The sequence below is a fragment of the Engraulis encrasicolus genome, chromosome 10 (assembly GCF_034702125.1).
Source record: "Engraulis encrasicolus isolate BLACKSEA-1 chromosome 10, IST_EnEncr_1.0, whole genome shotgun sequence".
Lineage (NCBI taxonomy): Eukaryota > Metazoa > Chordata > Actinopteri > Clupeiformes > Engraulidae > Engraulis > Engraulis encrasicolus.
This window is the reverse complement of record NC_085866.1, coordinates 3,742,475-3,767,503: the sequence shown is the minus strand read 5'-3', so window position 1 is coordinate 3,767,503 and position 25,029 is coordinate 3,742,475. Positions and strand designations below refer to the sequence as shown.

The 25,029-nt window shown below is 43.8% G+C and overlaps 1 protein-coding gene across 1 annotated transcript in view; it reads right to left on the bottom strand.

The window, feature by feature from the left end:
- plxnb1a (plexin b1a) overlaps positions 1–25,029 on the bottom strand; it is a 126,845-nt gene that overhangs the window by 29,479 nt on the left and 72,337 nt on the right. Inside the window, exons 18-24 of the mRNA XM_063207885.1 lie at positions 16,851–17,017; positions 15,268–15,419; positions 13,832–13,937; positions 8,571–8,707; positions 7,731–7,907; positions 1,148–1,403; positions 327–572 (exon numbers count right to left, since the gene is read on the bottom strand). Of these exons, the coding sequence (XP_063063955.1) occupies positions 327–572; positions 1,148–1,403; positions 7,731–7,907; positions 8,571–8,707; positions 13,832–13,937; positions 15,268–15,419; positions 16,851–17,017 (1,241 nt within the window). The remainder of the gene's footprint in view (positions 1–326; positions 573–1,147; positions 1,404–7,730; positions 7,908–8,570; positions 8,708–13,831; positions 13,938–15,267; positions 15,420–16,850; positions 17,018–25,029) is intronic.

Sequence of the window (25,029 nt, the reverse complement as noted above, 5' to 3'; positions counted from 1 at the left end):
GATAAACAACTCAAAGGCTCCGACGTCTGCAGAGATGGATGTAGGGCTTAGCTTGCTGAAACCAACTCAAAAGCAAATTAAACAATCAAACATGAATAAAATAAACAAATAACGCCTCTAACCTCCGCAGAGACAATGCTGCCAGGCTTGTGGTGATAGGGCTTGCTGAACCCAACTCAATGGCTTATTTGAATAAAGAAATTAACAAATAAATAAATAAACAAGTAAGGCCTCCAACCTCCACAAAGATCATGCTGCCAGGCTTGTGGTGATAGGGCTTGTGGAGCCCAACTCAAAGGCAAATTAAATACAGTAACATCTCTAACCTCCACCGAGATGATGCTGCCAGGCTTGTGGCGGTAGGGTTTGCTGGGGTCGTGCTGGTTGAGCGGCCGCAGGACGGGGTTCCTCTCGTAGCTGAAGGCGTCGCCCCCTCCGATGACCCCGAAGGGGAAGTGGAGGTTATCCAACAGGAAGTCCACCTTCACCTGGGCCTGCAGGGCCTCCGACCCCACCGAGGGGGTGCGGCACAGGATCAGAGACGAGCTGTTTATCGTGCAGCGCTCTTCAAACTGTAACGTTAGAGGACAATTAAATAAGTCAAACAATACAAACATGAAGTAGATTATATCATTGTTTGATTGTTCAAGGGAGCTCTTATATTGTAGTTCAGTTACAAATTGGTGGTGGCAGAAAACAAATTGAGATTCATCCGCTTCCATGGTCATATAAGTCTGGTAGCTTTTCTTTGGCAAAATGTCTCTATATGGTGCACACAATTTAAAGGGACACTGTGTGAGATTTTTAGTTGTTTATTTCCAGAATTCATGCTGCCCATTCACTAATGTTACCTTTTTCATGAATACTTACCACCACCATCAAATTCTTTATGACTGGAAAAAATGCACTTTTCATACATGAAAAGGGGGATCTTCTCCATGGTCTGCCATTTTGAATTTCCAAAAATAGCCATTTTTAGTCGCAAAAATGACTCTACTTGGACCATACTAGAAAATATTTGTTTATTACTTAGAAAACCAGTAGTCCAGTTTCAATTATCAGCATAGTTGCAGTACCTTTTTTGACCATTTCCTGCACAGTGTCCCTTTAAGAACATTCACACACACAAGGTCCAAATCCTGTTCACCTGTTTGACAGTGCACAAGACTCCCTCTGGACAGCCGGGCTCTGGTACGATCCTGCGCTGCCTCCTGAGAGGCCTGCTATCTTTGTCGTCTTCCTCCTCCTCCCCTGGCCTGTCACTGCCACTCTTCCTCCTCCTCCTGCTCCTCCTCCTCCTCCTCTTCTGAGTATGGGCCTCCAGGGGTACGAGTGTCACGCGTATCCTCGGCTCCTGAACCACGTCCAGGTTGTGTCCTGACACACGGATCATCCGCCCGCCACTGACATATAAGACACATCGATATCATTTCAAATTCAATTCACACAGCTTTGACATTCAAAGACAGAGACAAGCACGCATGCATGCACATGCACACACACATGCACACACACATGCACACACACTAAAACACACACACACACACACACACACACACACACACACACACACACACACACACACACACACACACACACACACACACACACACACACACACACACACACACACACACACACACACACACACACACACACACACACACACACACACACACACACAGCACCCTAAGACACACGACTCGTGTTAGGTGGTAAGAGAAAACAAAATCAATATTTATAAATAATAATTCAGTTTTAAAGTTCAAAAGTTCCTGGAAGGATCAACTATGCCAAATGTTTGATGGATGGAGGCACACAACACGTCAGAGCTCTGCTCATCCTGAAATGGAAAAGCTGTGATTGTGTGAGCAGAGGGGGGAGGGGGAGGGCTGCTATTGACCAGGGAGAATGTGGGTTAGCATCCCATCCAATGGCTACAGTTCACATCATGGTTGTTTGTGTTTTGTCTGCGCACCAGCTATCATTTGACCTTTAGCTACATGTATCGTCTACCATGACAACTGACACTGGCGTGTCTTTCTATGATAGGTGAACTACTGTATATAATCAAAATAATGTCATAATAATAAGAACATCAATGGGTTTTAAATCAGTAATGAACAAATTACATCTCTTCACTGACTTAAAAATAACCAAGACTACACTTCACACACACACACACACACACACGCACACGCACACGCACACGCACACAGACACACACACACACACACACACACACACACACACACACACACACACACACACACACACACACACACACACACACACACACACACACACACACACACACACACACACACACACACACACACACAAAGACACAGAATTAAATCTCATTACAAATTGCAAGAAAGCATTCCTTCACAGTTTCAGAAATGTCACACTTAACTCATTGGCACATTCTTTGATTTCAAACCAAGCTGTGCAGCTAAATAAAAAATAGTATAATGAAGGATAATGTAAAATGTATAATAATGATATAAAATCAAAATATAATTTCTGAAACTAACAGACAGACAGACATGCAGTCAGACAGACAGACAGACAGGCATACAGGCAGGCAGGCAGACAGGCAGGCAGACAGACAGGCAGTCAGATAGACAGACAGACAGACAGACAGACAGACAGGCAGACAGATAGACAGACAGACAGACAGACAGACAGACAGACAGACAGACAGACAGACAGACAGGCATACAGGCAGGCAGGCAGACAGGCAGGCAGACAGACAGGCAGTCAGATAGACAGACAGACAGACAGACAGACAGACACACAGACAGACAGACAGACAGACAGACAGGCTGTAACACCGCAATATGTAATAACGGTGCAATATGTAATAATGTAACAAATTATTACATAATGTGGTGACAATCGCCGCATTGTGTAATAATTTACGCATTTCGTAATACATTTCTTGAACGCATTTCGTAATAACTTTTTTCTCATCTTGTAATAAATTATTACAAAATTCGAAATTTATTACGGAATGCGGCCGCAACTTTTTTTTTTGATGGAAATGTAATAACATGGTGCATTATGTAATAATCTATATGGATATGTTTTTTCTGCACTTGGATTCAGTAGGCGCAGCACACACACATAGTCTCAGTGACATGGTATAGTCACTGCCCTCTCTCTCTCTCATTCTTCTCAGTTCTCAAACTGCTCGAGAGTCGCGAATGATGCGGTTAAAACCGTTAAGAAATAATTTCACAACTTGTTGCGTGCAACGAGTCCAACGAATGTCTCGCACTTTCTGCTACATTACACCAATTTACAGCGACATTAAATAGGCCAGGTCTAAACACTTCACGAGGTGGTGAAAACTAAATTAAATATCTAAATTAAATATCTTGGATAGCCTATATAGACCTAGGCCTAACTAGATTTGTTGCAATACAGATTCATTTTCTAGAGCCAGAAGTGTTCCGCTGGACTGACGAAACCGAACACGATCAAGTTTGCAACTTCTTTCCCTCGTGCGCTGTCCGTCAGCACCACCTGTCATTAGACGTCCGATTAGCTTTCATTACGTGCTGAGGGAAAAAACTCTCGCCATTAGGCCTATGTGCTGTTGCACTGTTGTGAGGGATATCACCAAATAATTTAGATAAAAGTCAGAACATTATTTTGGCAATGAAAGGCACACAGGTGGCTGGAAGCTCAAGCAGTCTTCAGTCTGTTCATTTAAGTTTTTGGGTGCTCTTGGATATCGGGGATCAGTTCATGTAGAGAGAAGAGTTCATCCAGGCACTCCAAAATAAGGTGCCCAAACGATAAGTTACATTAAAAAGCCTTTAATGGTACTGGGCTGGGGTTACATTAAAAAGCCGACATGTTTCGACCTCACCAGGTCTTCATCATTGAAAAGAAAGGCCTCCCTTAAATAGTGACATCACCACATGTGACCCATTACGCACTACACACATTTGCGCACACCATAGAAAACAAAGATTAAAAATAGCCTGGGGTAATAAGTGATGCCACAGAAAAAATGACCAGAAGTACAAATAAAAATCACAAAAAACAAGTAAAATCAATATCCTCATTTAGACCAGTATAGCGCATGGCATCCAGTTGGTGTATCCAAAAAGTCTGCCTCTGATTAGGCCTAAGTCTTTTTAGCCTGTCCCCACCCCTCGGAAGAGGTTTGATATGCTCGACGCCCTGTATGCGCAGCAGAGAATCATTTTTACCATGGTATTCATATGTTTCGCCATGGGATAGTCAAAATTGCCCACTCTGATACCATATTTATGTTCTGCTAGCCTATCTCGCATGCGCCTTTTTGTGCGCCCGATATAAAAGAAACCTTCAGCGCAAGGACAAGTTAGGCGGTATATGACAAATGTAGAATTGCAATTAATGAAATCTCTCTGTCCATATTCATTCGTGGTTTTAGTATCCACAAAAGATTTGGCTTGTGTAACATTTGGACAGTGGGGGCAGTTCATACATCTATGAACTGTCGTAACAAAAAAAGGACGGGACTGCTGCTGGCGATGATGTTTGTTTTTGGTCAATAACGTGTTGCGTTGTAGGGAGCGCGCTTCACTGTATGCGTTTTGAATGGCTTCCTTGGAATATTCATTAACTAATATTCACTTTCTGGATTTGACGATATATAAAGACGCGGAGGGACAGCTGCACACCACCTTATTCAGAAAGGCGACCTCTCGGAACACCATTCTGAGAGCGGATTCATTCCATCCCCCGCATCTCATTAGAAATATTCCACACGGCCAATTCCAGAGATTAGGCGTATCTGTGATTTTCACGAGCAGGCCGAGCTGATGGAGAAAAGATTCAGTGATAGAGCCTATCACCCTAAAGCCATCCAAAACGCATACAGTGAAGCGCGCTCCCTTCAACGCAACACGTTATTGGCCAAAAAGAAACATCATCGCCACCAGCAGTCCCGTCCTTTTTTTGTTACGACATATAGTACACAAGCGACGCGGATCAGGCAAATTATTAAGAACAATTGGTCCATTATTGAAAGTGATGCGCAACTACGTGAGGTGTTCCCAGAACCACCCATGGTGTCTTTAAAGAGTGCACCCAGCCTAGGAGATAAATTAATGCGCTCTCACCTACAGGTGAAAAAGAGAGAAACCTGGCTGCGTAAACCCATTGGCACCTATAGATGTATGAACTGCCCTCACTGCCCAAATGTTACACAAGCCAAATCTTTTGTGGATACTAAAACCACGAGAGAATACGGACAGAGAGATTTCATTAATTGCAATTCTACATTTGTCATATACGCCTAACTTGTCCTTGCGCTGAAGGGTTCTTTTATATCGGACGCACAAAAAGGCGCATGCGAGATAGGCTAGCAGAACATAAATACCTGTATGCTATCAGAGTGGGCAATTTTGACTATCCCATGGCGAAACATTTCAATGAATATACCATGGTAAAAATGATTCTCTGCTGCGCATACAGGGCGTCGAGCATATCAAACCTCTTCCGAGGGGTGGGGACAGGCTAAAAAGACTTAATCAGAGGCAGACTTTTTGGATACACCAACTGGATGCCATGCGCTATCCTGGTCTAAATGAGGATATTGATTTTACTTGTTTTTTGTGATGCTTATTTGTACTTCTGGTCATTTTTTTCTGTGGCATCACTTATTACCCCAGGCTATTTTTTAATCTTTGTTGTCTCTGGTGTGCGCAAATGTGTTTAGTGCGTAATGGGTCACATGTGGTGATGTCACTATTTAAGGGAGGCCTTTCTTTTCAATGGTGAACGTAGCCCTGATGAAGACCTGGTGAGGTCGAAACATGTCGGCTTTTTAATGTAACCCCAGCCCAGTACCATTAAAGGCTTTTTAATGTAACTTCCCGTTTGGACACCTTATTTTGGAGTGCCTGGATGAACTCTTCTCTCTACATGAACTGATCCCCGATATCCAAGAGCACCCAAAAACTTAAATGAACAGACTGAACAGATTGCCAAAATAATGTTCTGACTTTTATCTAAATTATTTGGTGATATCCCTCACAACAGTGCAACAGCACATGAGCCTAATGGCGAGAGTTTTTCCCTCAGCACGTAATGAAAGCTAATCGGACGTCTGATGACAGGTGGTGCTGACGGACAGCGCATGAGGGAAAGAAGTTGCAAACTTGATCGTGTTCGGTTTCGTCAGTCCAACGGAACACTTCTGGCTATAGAAAATTAATCTGTATTGCAACAAATCTAGTTAGGCCTAGGTCTATATAGGCTATCCAAGATATTTAATTTAGACAGAATCCTTTCAAGCCGTGCAGCATCAACGTGGTGATATAGCCTACTGTCTGCACTTGTTCCGTTGCCTGCCTCATAGCAGAGAAGGAATGGCTTGCTGTTGTTGAGGATTTGTAACGTGGATTATCGAAACTGAAGACTTGATTTCTTTTATTGATACCTTTTTGTTTGGTATAATTACGGACAATGCAAATAACTGATTTTTGTGACGTTCGGACATTTTTGGAAGGAATATAATCGAATTAGTCCCGCCGCTTGGGTTATTGTTTTTCGCGTGCATGTGGATGAGCATAGGCTATTGAATTTGATTGCAGCCTAATAGGCCTACTGAACAGTGGACTGAAATTGAAAATAGGACAAAGAGTGGCATTTTTCTCGGGTGCTATGACTTCTTGACAGTCTCCTCACTCCACGGGCAAAAAGCACCATGGTCAGACCCTGGCGCGCATGTAGGCAGACATGAAAGACTCACTACTCCACGGGCAAATATCGGGAAAAATTAAGCACCACCAGCATGGACAGCTCCCCACGAGTCACTTATAATGGTTGGTCTTTTCCTGGGATTTGATTCATGTTGTTTGGGGGAAAATATTAAAATAGCCTTTGTAATGTTAAGAATATTTCCAAAGAGCCAAGATGGGGCTTAAGATCAATATGGGCCAGGTTTGTCTCCGTGCGTACACACACACACACACACACACACACACACACACACACACACACACACACACACACACACACACACACACTCTCTCTCTCTCTCTCTCTCTCTCTCTCTCTCTCTCTCTCTCTCTCTCTCTCTCTCTCTCTCTCTCTCTCTCTCTCTCTCTCTCTCGCCACAGACCCACGCAAGTGCAAGACAAGTTTTCACCTCCTCGTGAAGTGTTTAGACCTGGCCTATTTAATGTCGCTGTAAATTGGTGTAATGTAGCAGAAAGTGCGAGACATTCGTTGGACTCGTTGCACGCAACAAGTTGTGAAATTATTTCTTAACGGTTTTAACCGCATCATTCGCGACTCTCGAGCAGTTTGAGAACTGAGAAGAATGAGAGAGAGAGAGGGCAGTGACTATACCATGTCACTGAGACTATGTATGTGTGCTGCGCCTATCCAAGTGCAGAAAAAACATATCCATATAGATTATTACATAATGCACCATGTTATTACATTTCCATCAAAAAAAAAAGTTGCGGCCGCATTCCGTAATAAATTTCGCATTTGTAATAATTTATTACAAGATGAGAAAAAAGTTATTACGAAATGCGTTCAAGAAATGTATTACGAAATGCGTAAATTATTACACAATGCGGCGATTGTCACCACATTATGTAATAATTTGTTACATTATTACATATTGCACCGTTATTACATAATGCGGCGTTACACAGGCAGACAGACAGACAGACCGACCGACAGACAACAAGACAGACAGACAGGGTCCCTACCTGAGGAAGCTCCTGGAGGGTCCTGCCAGCGTGACGTTGGGATTGGGGCTGTAATGAAAGGGAACGGCCTGCAGATGGCGCTCTGCCCTATTGAAGCGCACCACCACCGCATGCTCCCCAGTACGGTTGCTGCTGCCCGTCACACACTCGATACGGTCATCCTGAACCTCAGAGGAGCTGGCAGAGCACAGGGGACACAGGAGAAGAGGAGGATGACAACACTGTGACACCATATCATGATGACTACACACTGGGAGCAAATAGGCATTTAGCAATAATTCGTAATTTATATGAGTTGGCATGAGTAATCAGAAATGAAAGTCACGCCGAATTGTTATTTCTAGATATTACAGGAAGTAGGCAGAGTGACGGAGAAGGTATGACAACTAAATGACATCATATGATGACCACTTACTGAGAGCCAATCGATTTTATGGCACTAATAGCTCATTATCATTTTTATGAATTCTAATCTTTTATATTTATAGATATGACAAGAAAAAAAGAGTCAAGTGACTGAGAATGGTCCCATCCATCTGACTCACTCACTCATAAAAATGATTTATTATGTTTTATTTTCCTACTACTGTACATGATTTAGGCACTATGTACCAAGACATGTATCGACATACACTGTGCTACAGGCTATGGGTCAGTGCACAAAATACAGAAAATCATCAAGTTAAGTGTACTAAAAAATTGACTTTGGTGACCAGAAGTCTGATGTCTGTAAACTGTATTCAAAGTGTACGTTTGATTTCTGGGTCAAGAAATAAATCAAGTGTAGAAAAGAATTAATTTTTTTTTGTAAACTTTTAAAAAAATAATTTTGAAACCTACATGGTGCAGGGTACTCCTCCAACATGCACGGCGATCTCCCTGAGGTGTCCGGTGCGTAGCCTCCGCCCAGCCACCGTCAGCAGGGTGCCCCCTGCCAAGGGGCCCCGCACAGGGAACACATCAGACAGCTCGGGGTCCTGACCAACATCCGGAGAGTTACGAGAGAAAACATGCACCCACACACACACACACACACACACACACACACACACACACACACACACACACACACACACACACACACACACACACACACACACATACACACACACACACACGACACAAAATCATTCCCGTGCCAAATAATGCGGGCACTAAAGGGGCACTAATGTCATCAATTATTCACACTCGCATTTCAAAGGAAGCATTATGACTGTGAAGCATTATGACTGGACTGTGTGTGTGTCATCAACAGCACATGGCCTCTGGGAGAGGGAGGGAGGACAACTCAGTATGGCACGAGCTGTGCCCACAGCCCACTGACACAATACAATACAGCAGTATTACCACTACAATACAATACCACAGTATCACCACTGCATGCTTCAGGGTGAACATGTGTAACATGGGCCCTACCGTCAGGGTTGCCAGATTGGGCGGTTGCCCGCCCAATTGGGCTACTTGGGATGGCCGTCTGCGGGTAAAAACGGGAAAAATTGGCCATTTTTAAAGCAGCTTTGTGCCCATAGAAACCAATGCAATTTGTTGAAATTGGGCGGAATTTAGCCCATTGTGGCGGTTTTTGAGAACCTTTTGGGCGGGTTTTGATCAGACAAATCTGGCAACACTACCTACCGTGACTCTAACTACAGTACACTGCCCTGCAAAACAAGAACGCAGTAACTCGAAAATGGTCGAAATTGAGTTTAGATCGGAAATGGGCTTTAAACTACCTCATTTGTCTTGTGTCAAAAAAATGGTGGTCCAACATCGTCCCGTTTTAGAGGAAAAACATTTTGAAAGTGCAGAAATGACCAAAAAAAAAGTTACTGCGTGTTGGATTAAAGGTAACGTCGTGCAAAACAAAAACGCAGTAAGTCGGTGAGTTACTGCTGCACTTTCCAATGGGAATGGTTTGGGAGTAGACAGTGATACTAGCCAAGAACGCAGTAACTCCTGCAGTAACTCCATTTTGTGCCAGTAATACCAGCCAAGAGCGCAGTAACTCAACATAAATGTTGTTTTTTCTTTTCTTTCTTCTATCCTAAAAAGTATTACAAGGAAGTGTTACCACCACTTTACCAATAACACAGTTGTCGGGCCAGGGCCATATGGGAAACTTTGAAGCCTTTTTTCTCAGTTTGCCAAAATCTGAGTTACTGCGTTCTTGTTTTGTAGGGCCGTATAGGGCACTGAACTGGACCGACCCAGGTTCGCTTCCTGCCCTGGTCTATTGCCAAACCTCCTCCATCTCTCTCCCCCAGCTATTTCCTGTCTGTCTCTCTCTCCTCTATTACAAAAGCCCCCCCCCAAAAAAAAAAAAAAAACATTGAGAAAAACATGTGTACCAAGGAAATATAGACTGCAGTTGGTTGACGTTAAGTACTGTAGCCCCTGCCTTAATGTACGCCGTACCTCCTGTGGCACGCTGTAATACACGTACACATTGAAAGTTAACTACTATAGTACTAAACTACTATGGCAGTGCACGGGGCCTTTAGTAATACATTGCGACTTGGTCATTGCCATTCTGGTAACAGCTCATTTATAACGTCATGTCTTAAAGGGATAATAATTGAAATAATCAAAATAATGAAATAAATAATTACATACGTAACTACATAATTGAATCATTAAAACCCATTATTTTAACATGAATAAATTCAGCAGCTGACAAGTCGGAGGAAAATGAAAGCTTGGGGAAAAAAAACTAAATTTGGTGCAATTACACTGAAAGAGGCTGAAGACAATGAAAACAAAGCAAACAGGGGGTGGCTGGAGGAGAGCTGGCATCCCCAGGACAGACAGGTGCTAGTGGCCAGGACAAAAGGCACGGTGGCCCACACACACAGAGGCCTGGAGACCTCCAGCTATCCAGAGAATCACCCTGTGACCTCCAGCCACCACAGTCACAAGGCACCCACCCATCCCCCTACCAAGCAACCCCACCGAGCCACCTACCTACCCACCTGCCCCATCTGACCTCAGACAACAAAACCTACAGTAAGCGCAGTAGAATAGACCAACACAACATGCAGCAAGCGCAGTAGAATAGACCAACACAACATACGGCAGCCGCAGTAGAGTACAGAGACACAACCCAAACAACCCACCTATCAGGCCACCACGATCACAAGCCACCCACCTACCCAGCACCCCCCCTGAACCATCCATCTACCCAGCAACCCCCCTGAACCACACACCTACCCAGCAACCCCCCTGAACCACACACCTACCCAGCCTGAACCACACACCTACCCAGCCTGATCCACACACCTACCCAGCCTGATCCACACACCTACCCAGCCTGAACCACCCACCTACCCAGCCTGAACCACACACCTACCCAGCCTGATCCACACAACTACCCAGCCTGAACCACACACCTACCCAGCCTGAACCACACACCTACCCAGCCTGAACCACACACCTACCCAGCCTGAACCACACACCTACCCAGCCTGATCCACACACCTACCCAGCCTGATCCACACACCTACCCAGCCTGATCCACACACCTACCCAGCCTGAACCACACACCTACCCAGCCTGATCCACACACCTACCCAGCCTGATCCACACACCTACCCAGCCTGATCCACACAACTACCCAGCCTGAACCACACACCTACCCAGCCTGATCCACACACCTACCCAGCCTGAACCACCCACCTACCCAGCCTGATCCACCCACCTACCCAGCCTGATCCACACAACTACCCAGCCTGAACCACACACCTACCCAGCCTGATCCACACACCTACCCAGCCTGATCCACACACCTACCCAGCCTGATCCACACACCTACCCAGCCTGATCCACACACCTACCCAGCCTGATCCACACAACTACCCAGCCTGAACCACCCACCTACCCAGCCTGATCCACCCACCTACCCAGCCTGATCCACACAACTACCCAGCCTGAACCACACACCTACCCAGCCTGAACCACACACCTACCCAGCCTGAACCACACACCTACCCAGCCTGATCCACACACCTACCCAGCCTGATCCACACACCTACCCAGCCTGATCCACACACCTACCCAGCCTGATCCACACACCTACCCAGCCTGATCCACACACCTACCCAGCCTGAACCACACACCTACCCAGCCTGATCCACACACCTACCCAGCCTGAACCACCCACCTACCCAGCCTGATCCACCCACCTACCCACCATCATTCGAAGGCCACCGTACCCGGCCCTAGAGACCTACTGTAGGTTCCCCACCCCTGCACTTCCCGAACCCCCCACCTACCAACCCCCTGACCCCAGACAGACAACAAAACATACAGCAAGCGCAGTAGAATAGACCAACAAAACATACGGCAGCCGCAGTAAAGTACACACTATCCAATCTACCCACCCACCTACCCAGCCAATATAACATAGAGCAGCCACCGTAGAGTACACACAGTACCCGATTCACCCACCTACCCAGGCAGCACAACATAGAGCAGCCACCGTAGAGTACACACACTACTCAAACCTCCCCCACCTACCCAGGCACCACAACATACAGCAGCCACAGTGGAGTACACACTACTCAAACCCCCCCACCTACCCAAGCAGCACAACATACAGCAGCCACAGTGGAGTGCATACAACCCCAACCCCCCACCTACACAAGCCCCCACCTACCCAGCAACTCCACCTGATCCCTGGGCAGCACAACATACTGCGGCCGCCATAGAGTAGAGGCACTACGCAAACCACCCACCTAACAACCCCCCTGACCTCAGGCACCACAGCATACAGCAAGCGCAGTAGAGTACACACCAGTGTTAATTTCGTCAACCATGACTATGACTAAAATATTTCGTCAATGCCCTTTTTTGATTTTCGTCATTTAGACTAAGACTAAGACTAAATTGGGAAGGCAATGACTAAAATATGACTAAGACTAAAATTGATTTTCGTCATTGTGACTAAGACTAAGACTGAATTTTAAAATAGAGAAAAAGAGAACCAGTGTGTGAAGAAGTTTTATTCTGTACAGTGTGATATATGTTAAAAAGAGAAGCAGTATGCGGAGAAGGTTTATTCTCTACAGTCAATGATATATGTTAAAAGTGTGTGGAGAAGTTCTGTAATGTACAGTGTTGACTAAAATGACGAAAATGACAAAAAATTGACTAAGACTAAAATTGATTTTCGTCATTTAGACTAAGACTAAGACTAAATTGGGAAGGCAATGACTAAAATATGACTAAGACTGAAATTGATTTTCGTCATTGTGACTAAGACTACGACTAAATCAAAAAAAGCTGACAAAATTAACACTGACACACACAGTGCTTAATTTGAGGGGGAGCAAGGGGGAGCTAGCTCCGGAACCTCAGACGAGAGCTCCGGAACCTTGGATGGAACCTCAGGGAAAGACATCACAGATCCCCCTCGGGGGGAGCCACCCATCCTCTGCGCTCCGGGACCTCCCGCTTGACAAATTAAGCACTGAGTACACACTACCCGAACCACCCACCTACCCACCAACCCAGCAACCCCCCGTGACCCTAGGACAGCACAACATACACCCCCCCCCCACCCCCCCCCCCCCCCCAAAAAACAAAACAAAAACAAAAACATACAGCAGTTGCAGTAGAGTACAAAGACACTACTCAATTCACCCCCCTACCCATCCTCCTGACCCTCCAGGCAATACACACCGGGCCCAGGAGCCACAGATGCAAATCACCTTTTTAGATACAGTATCTCTGGTACTGAAACTGTACATGTCACCTGTGTCAAATAAACCAAAACACTAAACTAAACACCACCACACAGGATAGAGAAGAGACACTCTCTGCCCCGCCACACCAACCCCCTCCATCCCCCCGGTGCTACCTCCAACCTCGCACTTCACTCCATGTCATCCATGATGTCTCAATACCATACATTTTTATTCAATATCAGGAGCTACTCTCATTTGCAATCGGGATACTGAATGGGGGGGAAATGCCCCAAAAAGCTGCTCTAACCTGATCGACAGCTTATTGTTTCCTCCATGGGAAAAGTGGCGACACTGATGGACAGAGGAAACGACCAGACAAAAGAGAGACTAGAGGCTAGACAAAAAAACTATAATATTGACCTGGAAGTGGAACCTCTGTGCCGATTCGCCGACGCCTCCGTTCCTGACCTTCACGGAAGCCTGGCCGCTTTGTTCCGTCTTACTGGGTCTCGTCTCGCACACAATCCTGCACAGCACAGCACAGCACAGCACAAAGAAGACAAAGAGGACATATGTCTTCAGTTCACTAATGGGAGAGGTCATTAGCAGAGCCATTATGCTTTGTTACAGCACATCCTGACACACAACATTAGCTGGCAACTGCTGTGCCTATTTGCATGAACTGTATAATAGCCGCAGAGACAATCGAGTGTTTGTGTAACAACATACAATGCTCTGTCGAACACAACCGGTCTGAATTCATGTCTTTAATTCTCTTCGTATAAAGTGGACAAAACACATCTCTTTTAAATGTTAATCAAATTATTAAATCAATTAAAATTGACATAATAATCTGACTCAAAATAAAAAATGTCCAGGAATTGGGTTAAATAATGAATGCATTAATATTATAATCATTAACAATAGACTGCATGTAAATAATATGCTATATACTCTGTATACACTAGCCTATGCTACATATCATGTTGTATGGATGTTTTCATTTAGAAAAAATTCTCAAAAAAAAAAGTCAAAGTGTAGTCAACAGCCTCGAACTGTCTGAAAGCCCCCCTGGACCTAATTAAAAGCTATACTGCTGAGTAGCATTTGTGTGTCTGTGTCTGTGTGTGTGTGCGTGTGTGCATCTGAGTGCATGTGTGTGCGTGCATGCATGTGTGCATGTGTGTGTGTGTGTGTGTTTGTGTGTGTGTGTGTGTGTGTGTGTGTGTGTGTGTGTGTGTGTGTGTGTGTGTGTGTGTGTGTGTGTGTGTGTGTGTGTGTGTGTGTGTGTGTGTGTGTGTGTGTGTGTGTGTGTGTGTGTGTGCATCACCTGGATGAGACCTGGTAGCTGCTGGGGATGACAGTGCAGGGGACTCCTGTGTGTGTGTGTGTGTGTGTGTGTGTGTGTGTTTGTGTGTGGTGTGTGTGTGTGTGTGTGTGTGTGTGTGTGTGTGTGTGTGTGTGTGTGTGTGTGTGTGTGTGTGTGTGTGTGTGTGTGCATCACCTGGATGAGACCTGGTAGCTGCTGGGGATGACAGTGCAGGGGACTCCTGTGTGTGTGTGTGTGTGTGTGTGTGTGTGTGTGTGTGTGTGTGTGTGTGTGTGTGTGTGTGTGTGTGTGTGTGTGTGTGTGTGTGTGTGTGTGTGTGTGTGTGTGTGTGTGTGTGTGTGTGTGCATCACCTGGATGAGACCTGGTAGCTGCTGGGGATGACAGTGCAGGGGATTCCTGTGTGTGTGTGTGTGTGTGGGTGTGTGTGTGTGTGTGTGTGTGTGTGTGTGTGTGTGTGTGTGTGTGTGTGTGTGTGTGTGTGTGTGTGTGTGTGTGTGTGTGTGTGTGTGTGTGTGTGTGCATCACCTGGATGAGACCTGGTAGCTGCTGGGGATGACAGTGCAGGGGACTCCTGCCAGCGTGACAGAGTGCTGGATGTCCTCCGCCCTCTGGCCCAGGTTGGAGCCCGAGATGGTTACCGTGGTGCCCCCCTCCACCGGCCCCGACAGAGGCTCAATCTGGACACACAGAACATCATCATTATAGCCTTCGTTAGAGGCAGCTAAACACATGACATCATCGTAGCCTTAGTTAGAGGCAGCTAAATACATAACATCATCATAGCCTTAGTTAGAGGCAGCTAAATACATAACATCATCATAGCCTTAGTTACAGGCAGCTAAACACATAACATCATCATAGCCTTAGTTAGAGGCAGCTAAACACATAACATCATCATAGCCTTAGTTAGAGGCAGCTTAAAGACGCACTGTGTAATGTTTTTTGCAATCTATTACAATCTATTTTTACAATCTTTAATATACATAGAGTGTCAAAAAAGTTACTAGAAAAGAGAAAAAACTTTTCTTCACCAAAGCACTCCAAAAAGTATAGTTAAAATGTCTTTATTATTATGCAATTGGCAATTTTAAAAGTCCTTAATGGACATGCCATAATAATAAAGACATTTTTAACTGTACGTTTTGGAGTGCCTTGGTGAAGAAAAGTTTTTTTTCTTATCAAGCAACTTTTTTGACATTGAACCTTGAACCAAAGAGCATTTTTGGTTTTTTCATCTTTCTAAAGGGACTGAGCACGCCTCTGACTTCCAAACATTATAAATAGAGTGTTTTGTGTCTATATTCCACATTAGCGCCCCCCTCCACTTGCTCAGGCAGAGGCTCAATCTGGAAACACATACCGGTAACTAAAGTCTTAGCTAAATGACAACTTAACAAATATGTGTTTTGCTAACATTATCCAAAACAATCTATAATTTACTGTAAATAAGAGTCTCTTTGCTGTCTATATTCCACTGTAGTCCCCCATTCCATCTGCCCAGACAGTGGCTCAATCTGGACACGCATAATTATATCCTCAGCTAAAGACAACTTAACATCAGGAACAACCTGCAGAACAATCCATAATATATACCATTGGGATAACAGCAAGCTAGTAAACTATAAGGTCTGCATAAAAGGGTTAACAAATCTTTGTATTATAAACAACCTTCAGAGTAATCCGTTATATTAAACAGAAGTGACTTTTGCATCTATATTCTCCATGTTGAGTGCATGAAATTGCCACAACTGCATGAGCGCATCCACAAAAAATTGATACCCATGGTGCATTGGACATGGAGATTTGAGGATCTCTGCTGTTCGGAAGTCGCTGGATAATAACTCCTGAAACTAGACGTCGTCAACCATTTCATACGTCTTGGCAGAGATCGAGTTTAGTAGGCCTCTGTCCTCTGTCTGTTTTTGTCAGTTAGTGCTTATGTATGTGGTGGAGCATGGCACATGTGCAGTAGTCATGTGATGTTATGTGTATGTTCTGTCTTAAACGAGTCTGCATCAGGGATGCAAAATGAATTTCAGGGTAAACTGACAATAAAATACTATCATATCGCATCGTAAAGCAAGCAGGCGAGCGAGCTGAAGTCCTACCAGGTGGATGACAGGTGCTGGGCAGGTCTGCTGGACGTGGTCCTCGCATGAGTCCCGGTAGAGGCAGCTGGACTGGGCGCCGCCGCACCACACGCAGCCGTACTTCGCATCCGCCGTGTGGCACCGGCTGCAGTCGGAGCGGCCCACCGAGCAGTTGTACAGGGTCACTGTCAAGCAAACACACAGAGGAAGAGAGGGTCAGCGCACTGCATAGCATTATGATATCTGGTAGATATATAGCATTTTACCTATAGACTATGCAGAACCATTCTACAGAGTCTGTAAGGTAAAATGAAAATGTAGTTATGGCAGAGAACTGTGAATGTGGCAGCGGCTACAATCTAGCGTCACTTTTCAGGTAAAAGCACTTCTTCAGACATGGAACTTTGTGTACTTTCATCGTGTCACTTGGTTTGTCCTGCTCCCAGGTCAAAACTTTTTTGGATGTGCAGACTTTAACCTCCTCCCTCCGAAATAAAAAGGCAGTCACGGTAGAGCGCTGTTTACCAGTGTGGTGGCAGCAGCAACCGACCCACTGATCTGTTGTGCAGAGTCACTGTAGGGTAAAATAGGCAGGGGGACAGTGAACGTCCAATGCATAACACTCTGAGTCTCAGGGGATTGAACAGAGTCTCCACAGAGGTAATGTAGAGAGACAGTCAGTCCACAGCACTGTATTGCACCGCTCCTGTGATTCAAGCTGAGCGGTTGTAGGAGACAGTGGAAGCACGCAACACCCGGAGGTCTAGAAGGAGATGCCACTACACCTTCGCTCCACTGTCCACTCCTTTCTTGACTGCTTTGAAACCTTACCTTGAAACCCATTTGTATTGCCCTGGCGTTGAAAAAATAAATGGCCAACATGAATGTTTTGGTCTTATATCGGTTTGTATTGTCTTATCCGTGGCCTATTTAAAGGAAATGGTCAAAAAAGATACTGCAACTATGCTGCTTATTGAAATTGGCCAAATTTGATCTTTACATGAAAGTTTACTAAGTAATAAACACATATTTTCTAGTATGGTCCAAGTACAGTACTACTTTTGCAGCTAAAAATGGCTATTTTTGGAAATTCAAAATGGCGGACCATAGAGAAGATCCCCCTTTTCATGTATGAAAAGCGCAATTTTACCAGTCATAATGAATACTTAGAATTTGATGGTGGTGGTAAGTATTCATGAAAAAGGTAACATTAGTGAATGGTTAGCATGAGTTATGGAAATAAACAACTAAAAATCTCATACAGTGTCCCTTTAAAGCCTAGTTTCATCTATATGGATCAGCATCATTCACTGTGTGTTGTCCCCTCTCCTCAGCTATCATGTCGCTTTACTCTGCTTGTCCAGACCCTTGTCAGATGCCACTGTGTTGTGTTCAATAAATAAACTCGGCTTGACTCGACTTGACTAACTTGATTTGACTTGACTTGACTAGAGGACAATAATACTTTCTACAATAGTTGAAAACTACCGTAAACTGTGCAGTCTTAACTCAACACTTTGGAAGTATCACCAACTACAAGAGTGTCCATTTTGACTCTCATATTGTTGAATAAATAAGGCAAATTGAAATAATGTGCACCTCATCGCTCCACCCATTTGTGTAGTAAAATCATTTGTTAGGTCAAAATCAATATGGCCAGTTAACGTCAGGCTGTGGTCTGCCTCAGGACCCATATAGCACGCGGGCGATGACACCGCAGAGCAGCAGAGCAGGAGGCGTTTAATTGTATAGCTGTCATGAAGAGAATCAGTAGTCTGCACTTTACTCTATAATGAAAAATCAAGAACAACGATCATTGTGTCAAGAAAGACATACTGTATGGCTTTTTAACAGTATATCACAGAGCGCACTGCAAGCACTGTACAGACCGTAACAATCCTACAAAAATCGTATAATTGCATTGAAGCTGTCATAAATCCAACCCACACACCAACTCCTTTACAATTTTCCAAAATGTATTATTTTTCAGTAAGTCAGGATAGTGGAAGAGAGACAGGGGGAAGTATTCGGAAATGACCCGGGCCGGAATTGAGCCTGGGTCGCCGGCATAGCAGCCCTGTGCCCTACCGTTAGAGCAGTGTTTCTCAACCGGGGTGCCATGGCCCACCTCAGGGGTGCAATGTGGCTGATGGTATATGAAATTGACCTAAATAAATAAATAAATGATGGAATATAATACATATTTGCTATAAGGAGGAGATGCTGAGCGCTCTTCTTTGTTAGACAGTGTACTCCAATGCAGGTGCTCTTGAAGTTAAACTACAAAGTCCATTCTACCACACTTGTTGGCCGTTGGGCCTACTTTATGTACCCCAGTTAAAATATAGGGTTTTTAAATTACTAAACACCTTACTACTCCTTGTCTCTATGCAAGAGTCGCCTGAAGTAGGCCCAACGGCCAACAAGTTTGGTATAATACATATTTGTCCAAATTAATAAATGAATGCTTAGTCAGTGGGATCTTTCAACTACCATTTACGCACAATAAAGTACCGGTACATTTAGGTCACCTCAGTATGGCCTACACATAGCCTGTCTGAGATAAAGCTGCAACTTCGAACGTCTCCAATATGTTACTTTTCTAAGCTTGTGTGGAATCGGATGCGATTCCATGTTACGGCTTGTTGGTTTGGGGTACCTTGAGATTTGTCATGAATTGAAAGGGTGCCTCACCTAAAAAAAGGTTGAGAAACCATTTTTGCCCTAACAAAGGGCCATTCAGCCCCAGGAATAGGCCTAATTTAGGTTAATAGTTAGCCAGGCTGCGCCCTCCTAGTGACACAACACCTTAGGCGGCGTCTTATGCTCGGGGTCAGACTCAGATCGAATCTCGATTGCAAGTCTATGATAATCAGGCAAGTTAATAGTGGCAGTTTTGTTTTATCTCCTCAGATAGGACCTGTCGTGTACGGCACAAAAATTGTCACTACACTGTAGTAACCGGTGTTAACTGTTGCCTATTGCTGCGGTAGGCTACTGCCGGAATGGCTACGTGACTCTGTGCTGCTGTTGCTCTTAATAAATTCCACGATGGGATGGCTCATGCTCACATCATTTTTGAATATTGAAATATCACACCGCCACACAGAATACATCACCAATAACATGTGTGCGCAGTGAAATAACCGACGTTGGCTGGCATTCGGGAGCTGTAAAAATAGTGTGCTTTTTTTGGTTTTCTTTTTTTAATTTTACGACTATTGTCGAAAGAAAATGTCAACCGGACAACGCTGTTTTGGTCAACTACTGGTTAAACGGCTACCGGTTAACATCCCTAGTCGAGAGTCAAAGCGGCAACCTTTGGGCTACAAGTTTGACTCCCTAACCGCCTACCCATGACCCATGGTGGTTCAGTCCAGCCTTCCTAAGCATCCCTACAAAGTACAGCCTTTGCTGCCTTTTTTCACTATAGATGTAGAGTTCAAAGTCCTGTTCAGGTTCGATGTCACTTGCATGCTAGGGAATTTATAGCTATCGACCCTCACCACATGTGCAGAGGCTGTAGGGGAGGAGGATGATTCCTGAAGTCCAATAGTCATGAGCGTTTTTAGACAGGGGCCAGGGTGGGCCTGGGCCCCTGTAGGATTGGTCCTGGCCCCCCTAGGGCCCCTGCGCCAGCCAATGATATATATATATATATATATATATATATATATATATATATATATATATATATATATAAAAACAATGTCTAACAGGTTTGCAACGTACATTGACGGACGCAACACACACAGGAAGGGACTAGGAGGGTCAGTTGTCCCAGACACAGGCACAGAGGGGGTACAGAATTGGGTCCTAGTGATAATACACATTTTGGGTAGGGGGGCCTTCGTCAATACTTTGCCCCCAGGCTCGGGTGAGGTGCTGCCACTGCCCCTGCACGTACTCGACCCGAGTCGTATAGGCAACACTGGGTTTAGAAAAAGGCAGATATTTTGGCAAAAGTAAGGTCGAAGAATATAAGGTAGGCTACATGGGCCCCCCTCAAAACATGTGGGCGCCTCTAAGGCCCCTGTGGTAATTTTGGGCTAAAATGCCACTGCCACTATTATTTCCCCCATCTTGTCTGTGTTAAGGATGAGGTTGTTTGTACTCCCATAGTCAATAATAGATGTAATCACTGAATCTGACGGGCACTTCCCTTATGGTCTAGTCACTGCTCTGCGCTGAATGCGCCTGAGCTGACCCAAGAGGTTCCGAGCATCAAAAACCTACAAGGTTCAAACGTACATCTGACTTACATTGGATGATGTTGGTTTGAGAGTTTTGAGAATCTGTTGTTATGGGCGTGTTGTTAGGTTGTTACTTACATTGTCCAACGGTTGAATGCTAAAAAAAACCCTGCATTATTCAAAAGAAAAACCCGCACCAGGGTATACTCCAGCTACTCCAAAGCCCTATGTTCCTTCCAGGACACCAAAGCCCTATGTTCCTTCCAGGACACCAAAGCCATATGTTCCTTCCAGGACACCAAAGCCCTATGTTCCCTTCTTGCCCTCTACTCACGCAAGGCGATCCAAGTCCAAACGGTTTTCTGTCATTGTCCCTCAATGATGGAATAGGCCACCAGTTGCTACAAGAGCAGGGTCATTACTCTCAATCTTCAACAAGCCTTTGAAGACTCATCTTTTTCGAGAAAGCATCCCTGCATAGCATAACTAATTCTATTCATCCATAATCATCTATTGAATGTACTTGTCCTTACTGGTCCTCCACAAATTATAGGTTACTGAACTTCTGTCTGTTCTACATTAGTTGTATACTGCTGCATTCTATACTGACCCCACACTGAGTGCTTGCTTGTATATCCTCTTAGTAAGTCATTTTTTTATTAAACCATCTTCTAAATGTAATGTAATGTGAAAATGTAAAAATCATGTGAAGGCAACTAGCCAACAAAACAAATATCACTCCCAAAAAGCCTCTCTCTGTTCTGAGGATTTCCATATCGCTCTCACACACACTATCTTTGTACTGTGGCAGACACTCCCTTTATGCATTGAGATTAAATGTTGCTGATAATCACAATGACAAATAGGCTACTGTACAAATACAAGTCTAACAAGAAGGGTGACGTGGCCGAAACTGCACACACAGATTTTCTTGATAATGCGCTTATCTGATAGTTGTACAAATACAGTATGTCTCATAAGTGAGTACACATTTTTGCAGATTTATAAGTATATCTTATCATAGGACAACATTAAGAAATGTCACTTTGACACAATGATTAGTGACCTGTTCACAACATATATGACCATTTAAATTTGTTGATCACCCACAAAAAAATCTAAATACAGCCATTAATGTTTGAACACAAAAGTGAGTCCACCCCCGATTTGCTGATAATTACAATGGCAAATAGGCTTCTGTACAAATACAAGTCTAACAAGAAGGGTGACGTGGCCGAAACTGCACACACAGATTTTCTTGATAATGCGCTTATCTGATAGTTGTACAAATACAGTATGTCTCATACGTGAGTACACCTTTTTTTGCAGATTTGTAAGTATATGTTTTCATAGGACAACATTAAAGAAATGTCACTTTGACACAATGATTAGTGACCTGTTAACAACATATATAACCGTTTAAATTTGTTGTTCACTCACAAAAAATCTAAATACAGCCATTAATGTTTGAACATGTACCCACAAAAGTGAGTACACCCCCGATTTTAAAAAAAAAGGGTTTTTTTTTGTGAATGAAGTAACAACAAATTTAAGCGTATGTTGTTAACAGGTCACTAATCATTGTGTCGAAGTGACATTTCCTTAATGTTGACATATGAAAAGATATATTTACAAATCTGCAAAAATGTCAGGGGTGTACTCACTTATGAGACATACTGTAGTAGATACTAAATATGAAAATGAAAGTGTATGGTGATGTTCCTCCGGAATTCCCCTCGATTCCCCTTGAGAGCACCATGAATATTTGAATATAACCGTTCAGACATAGACAGGAGCTGCTGTTCCACTTGAACTGGCGAGCAACTTTGTTGGTCCGTAATAAGACAGGTTATACTCTGAGATTCTTCTACCACTTTCTACTACTTTGTGTTTTTGAGGACTTACCTCTTACTGCAACACTGCATTCCTAAGAGAGCATATGCAAGTTTTTCTTGCATATTACAACAATCTCTCCACCTTTTGCCTCAAACGAAAGAACACTCAAGAACTGGCTAGGCCCAGGATACAACAGCACCTGTGATCTGTATAGTCTACTGTGACCTCTATTGTCTATTATTTCTTGTCTGTAGGAGCTGGAAGATGTATCGAGAAGTAGTAATAGAGGCTCTTTCAGCACTGGTTGGAGCCCCAGTAACCCTACTGTCTAAAAGTGGGAAACGTTACTCTGCAGACAATGATTTTTTGACTGTGGCAAATTTTTTAAATGAGGTTTATTTTAGGGAAATTGGAAAACAAGCCGTCAGAACCATCTCTCAAGCAACTTCGAAAGTTGGAGGAAGCGAAAACTCTGCTATTCGAAAGGAGCTGATGATTGATGAAGATGAATTTTTTGATCCAGTGTATGATTTTGACTTCACCTACATGACTGCCTCATCTGCATGTACACGTGGTGGTGAAACTTACAAGCGTCCCATTGGATGGAATCGCATTGCCCTGAAGGTGCGGGGGAAATATCCTGATGGGAACACCTGGATGGGTGCAGGCGGATGGAGGGATGAATCGTCCAAGGGCGAGTGGCCTGTATCTTTTCACGGAACCTCATTTGAAGGAGCGAGGAGTATCATCCGGGATGGATACAAAGCAGGGGATGGTGCTACATATGGGAGAGGAATCTATTCCTCCCCTGATATCAATGAGGCAAATGCATATGGCACAGAATTCACTTCCAAAGCAAACGGGAAGAAATACATGGTGGTACTCCAGAACAGGGTCAACCCCAAATACAGGAAGATATGTGACTACTCAACATACTGGCTGGTTCCTGTTCCAGAGGGGACATCACCAGAGAGAGAGAGGAGCATCGTGGACCAGGCTATTCGTCCCTATGGACCCTTGCTCAAAGAAGTTAAGGGAAACACTGTTTCGTCCCGATGGTCTGATGGGCTTTTTCATGAAACACACAATGTGTTTGGCTGAATTAATAACATTCCTTTTCTATTTTGAAATGCACAAATGTAATCAAAGTGATGGAATAGTCATGTAATACAGTATTGGGAAATAATAAGGGAAAAGGAAGAAAAAAATCAAAGACTCAATGTTGTGTACTGCAAATTATCTTTTCACTAGTGAGCACCTTCTTGTTGTGATTTCTTTAACTGCTTAAAGTGAGAAAAGAGTAGTGGTATGCTTACACAATACTGGACAGGCTGCGTTTTTGAGCAAGCAAATGTAAATATTGTATATGCTATATCAGATATTAGAAAATATCATAGACAGCGTAACTGTCATAAATAAGTTGAATGTAACCCCCACATGTAATGTAAAGTAATACTTAGCTAGATATTGTATATACAGAATATTGGAAAATATCAGACAGTGTAACTGTCATAAGCTGATAGTATCAAGTCAAGTCACATTGGGATATGCAGCAAATACTTATTTCAAGAGAATACATTCAAGACCTCGGCAAGATAGCAAAACACATTTCCTATAACATACATGGAAAAAAACTAGTCTAAGCTGCAAGCAGCATTGACAGGGACTTGCACTTACAGCATGGGGGCTAGGCAAATTATGTTGCTGTATGTAATACATGCCCAAATGGTAGAAATGAGTTTAGGCCTACTGCGTGCTTGTTATGAAGAATATAAGACACTGCATGGGGTACATTATGAAGTGGTGTAATGGGGCATGATTTGGGTATGTTCTTAGAACTGTGTTGGTTACTGTGGCTCAACAGTTTGTTCTGAATGATGAACTTTAAAATTAATATATTAAAAAACAATGTATACACAATACGGCACTGTTGAGGTTTTTTAATGATTATGTGTGGCCTGATGTATGCAAGAATTTATTGAAGATTGCTATGCTGAAGTCCAAGAATAGACTATGATCAACACAATGGGAGACCAAGACAAGACCAACACAATGTTGAAATGGTGTTATAACCTTGATACATCACCATCAAGATTGGTTTTAAGTACCACGCTTTCAAACAAAGATGTGAATAAAACAATGGTGTTTAAAATACACACTGCATTAAT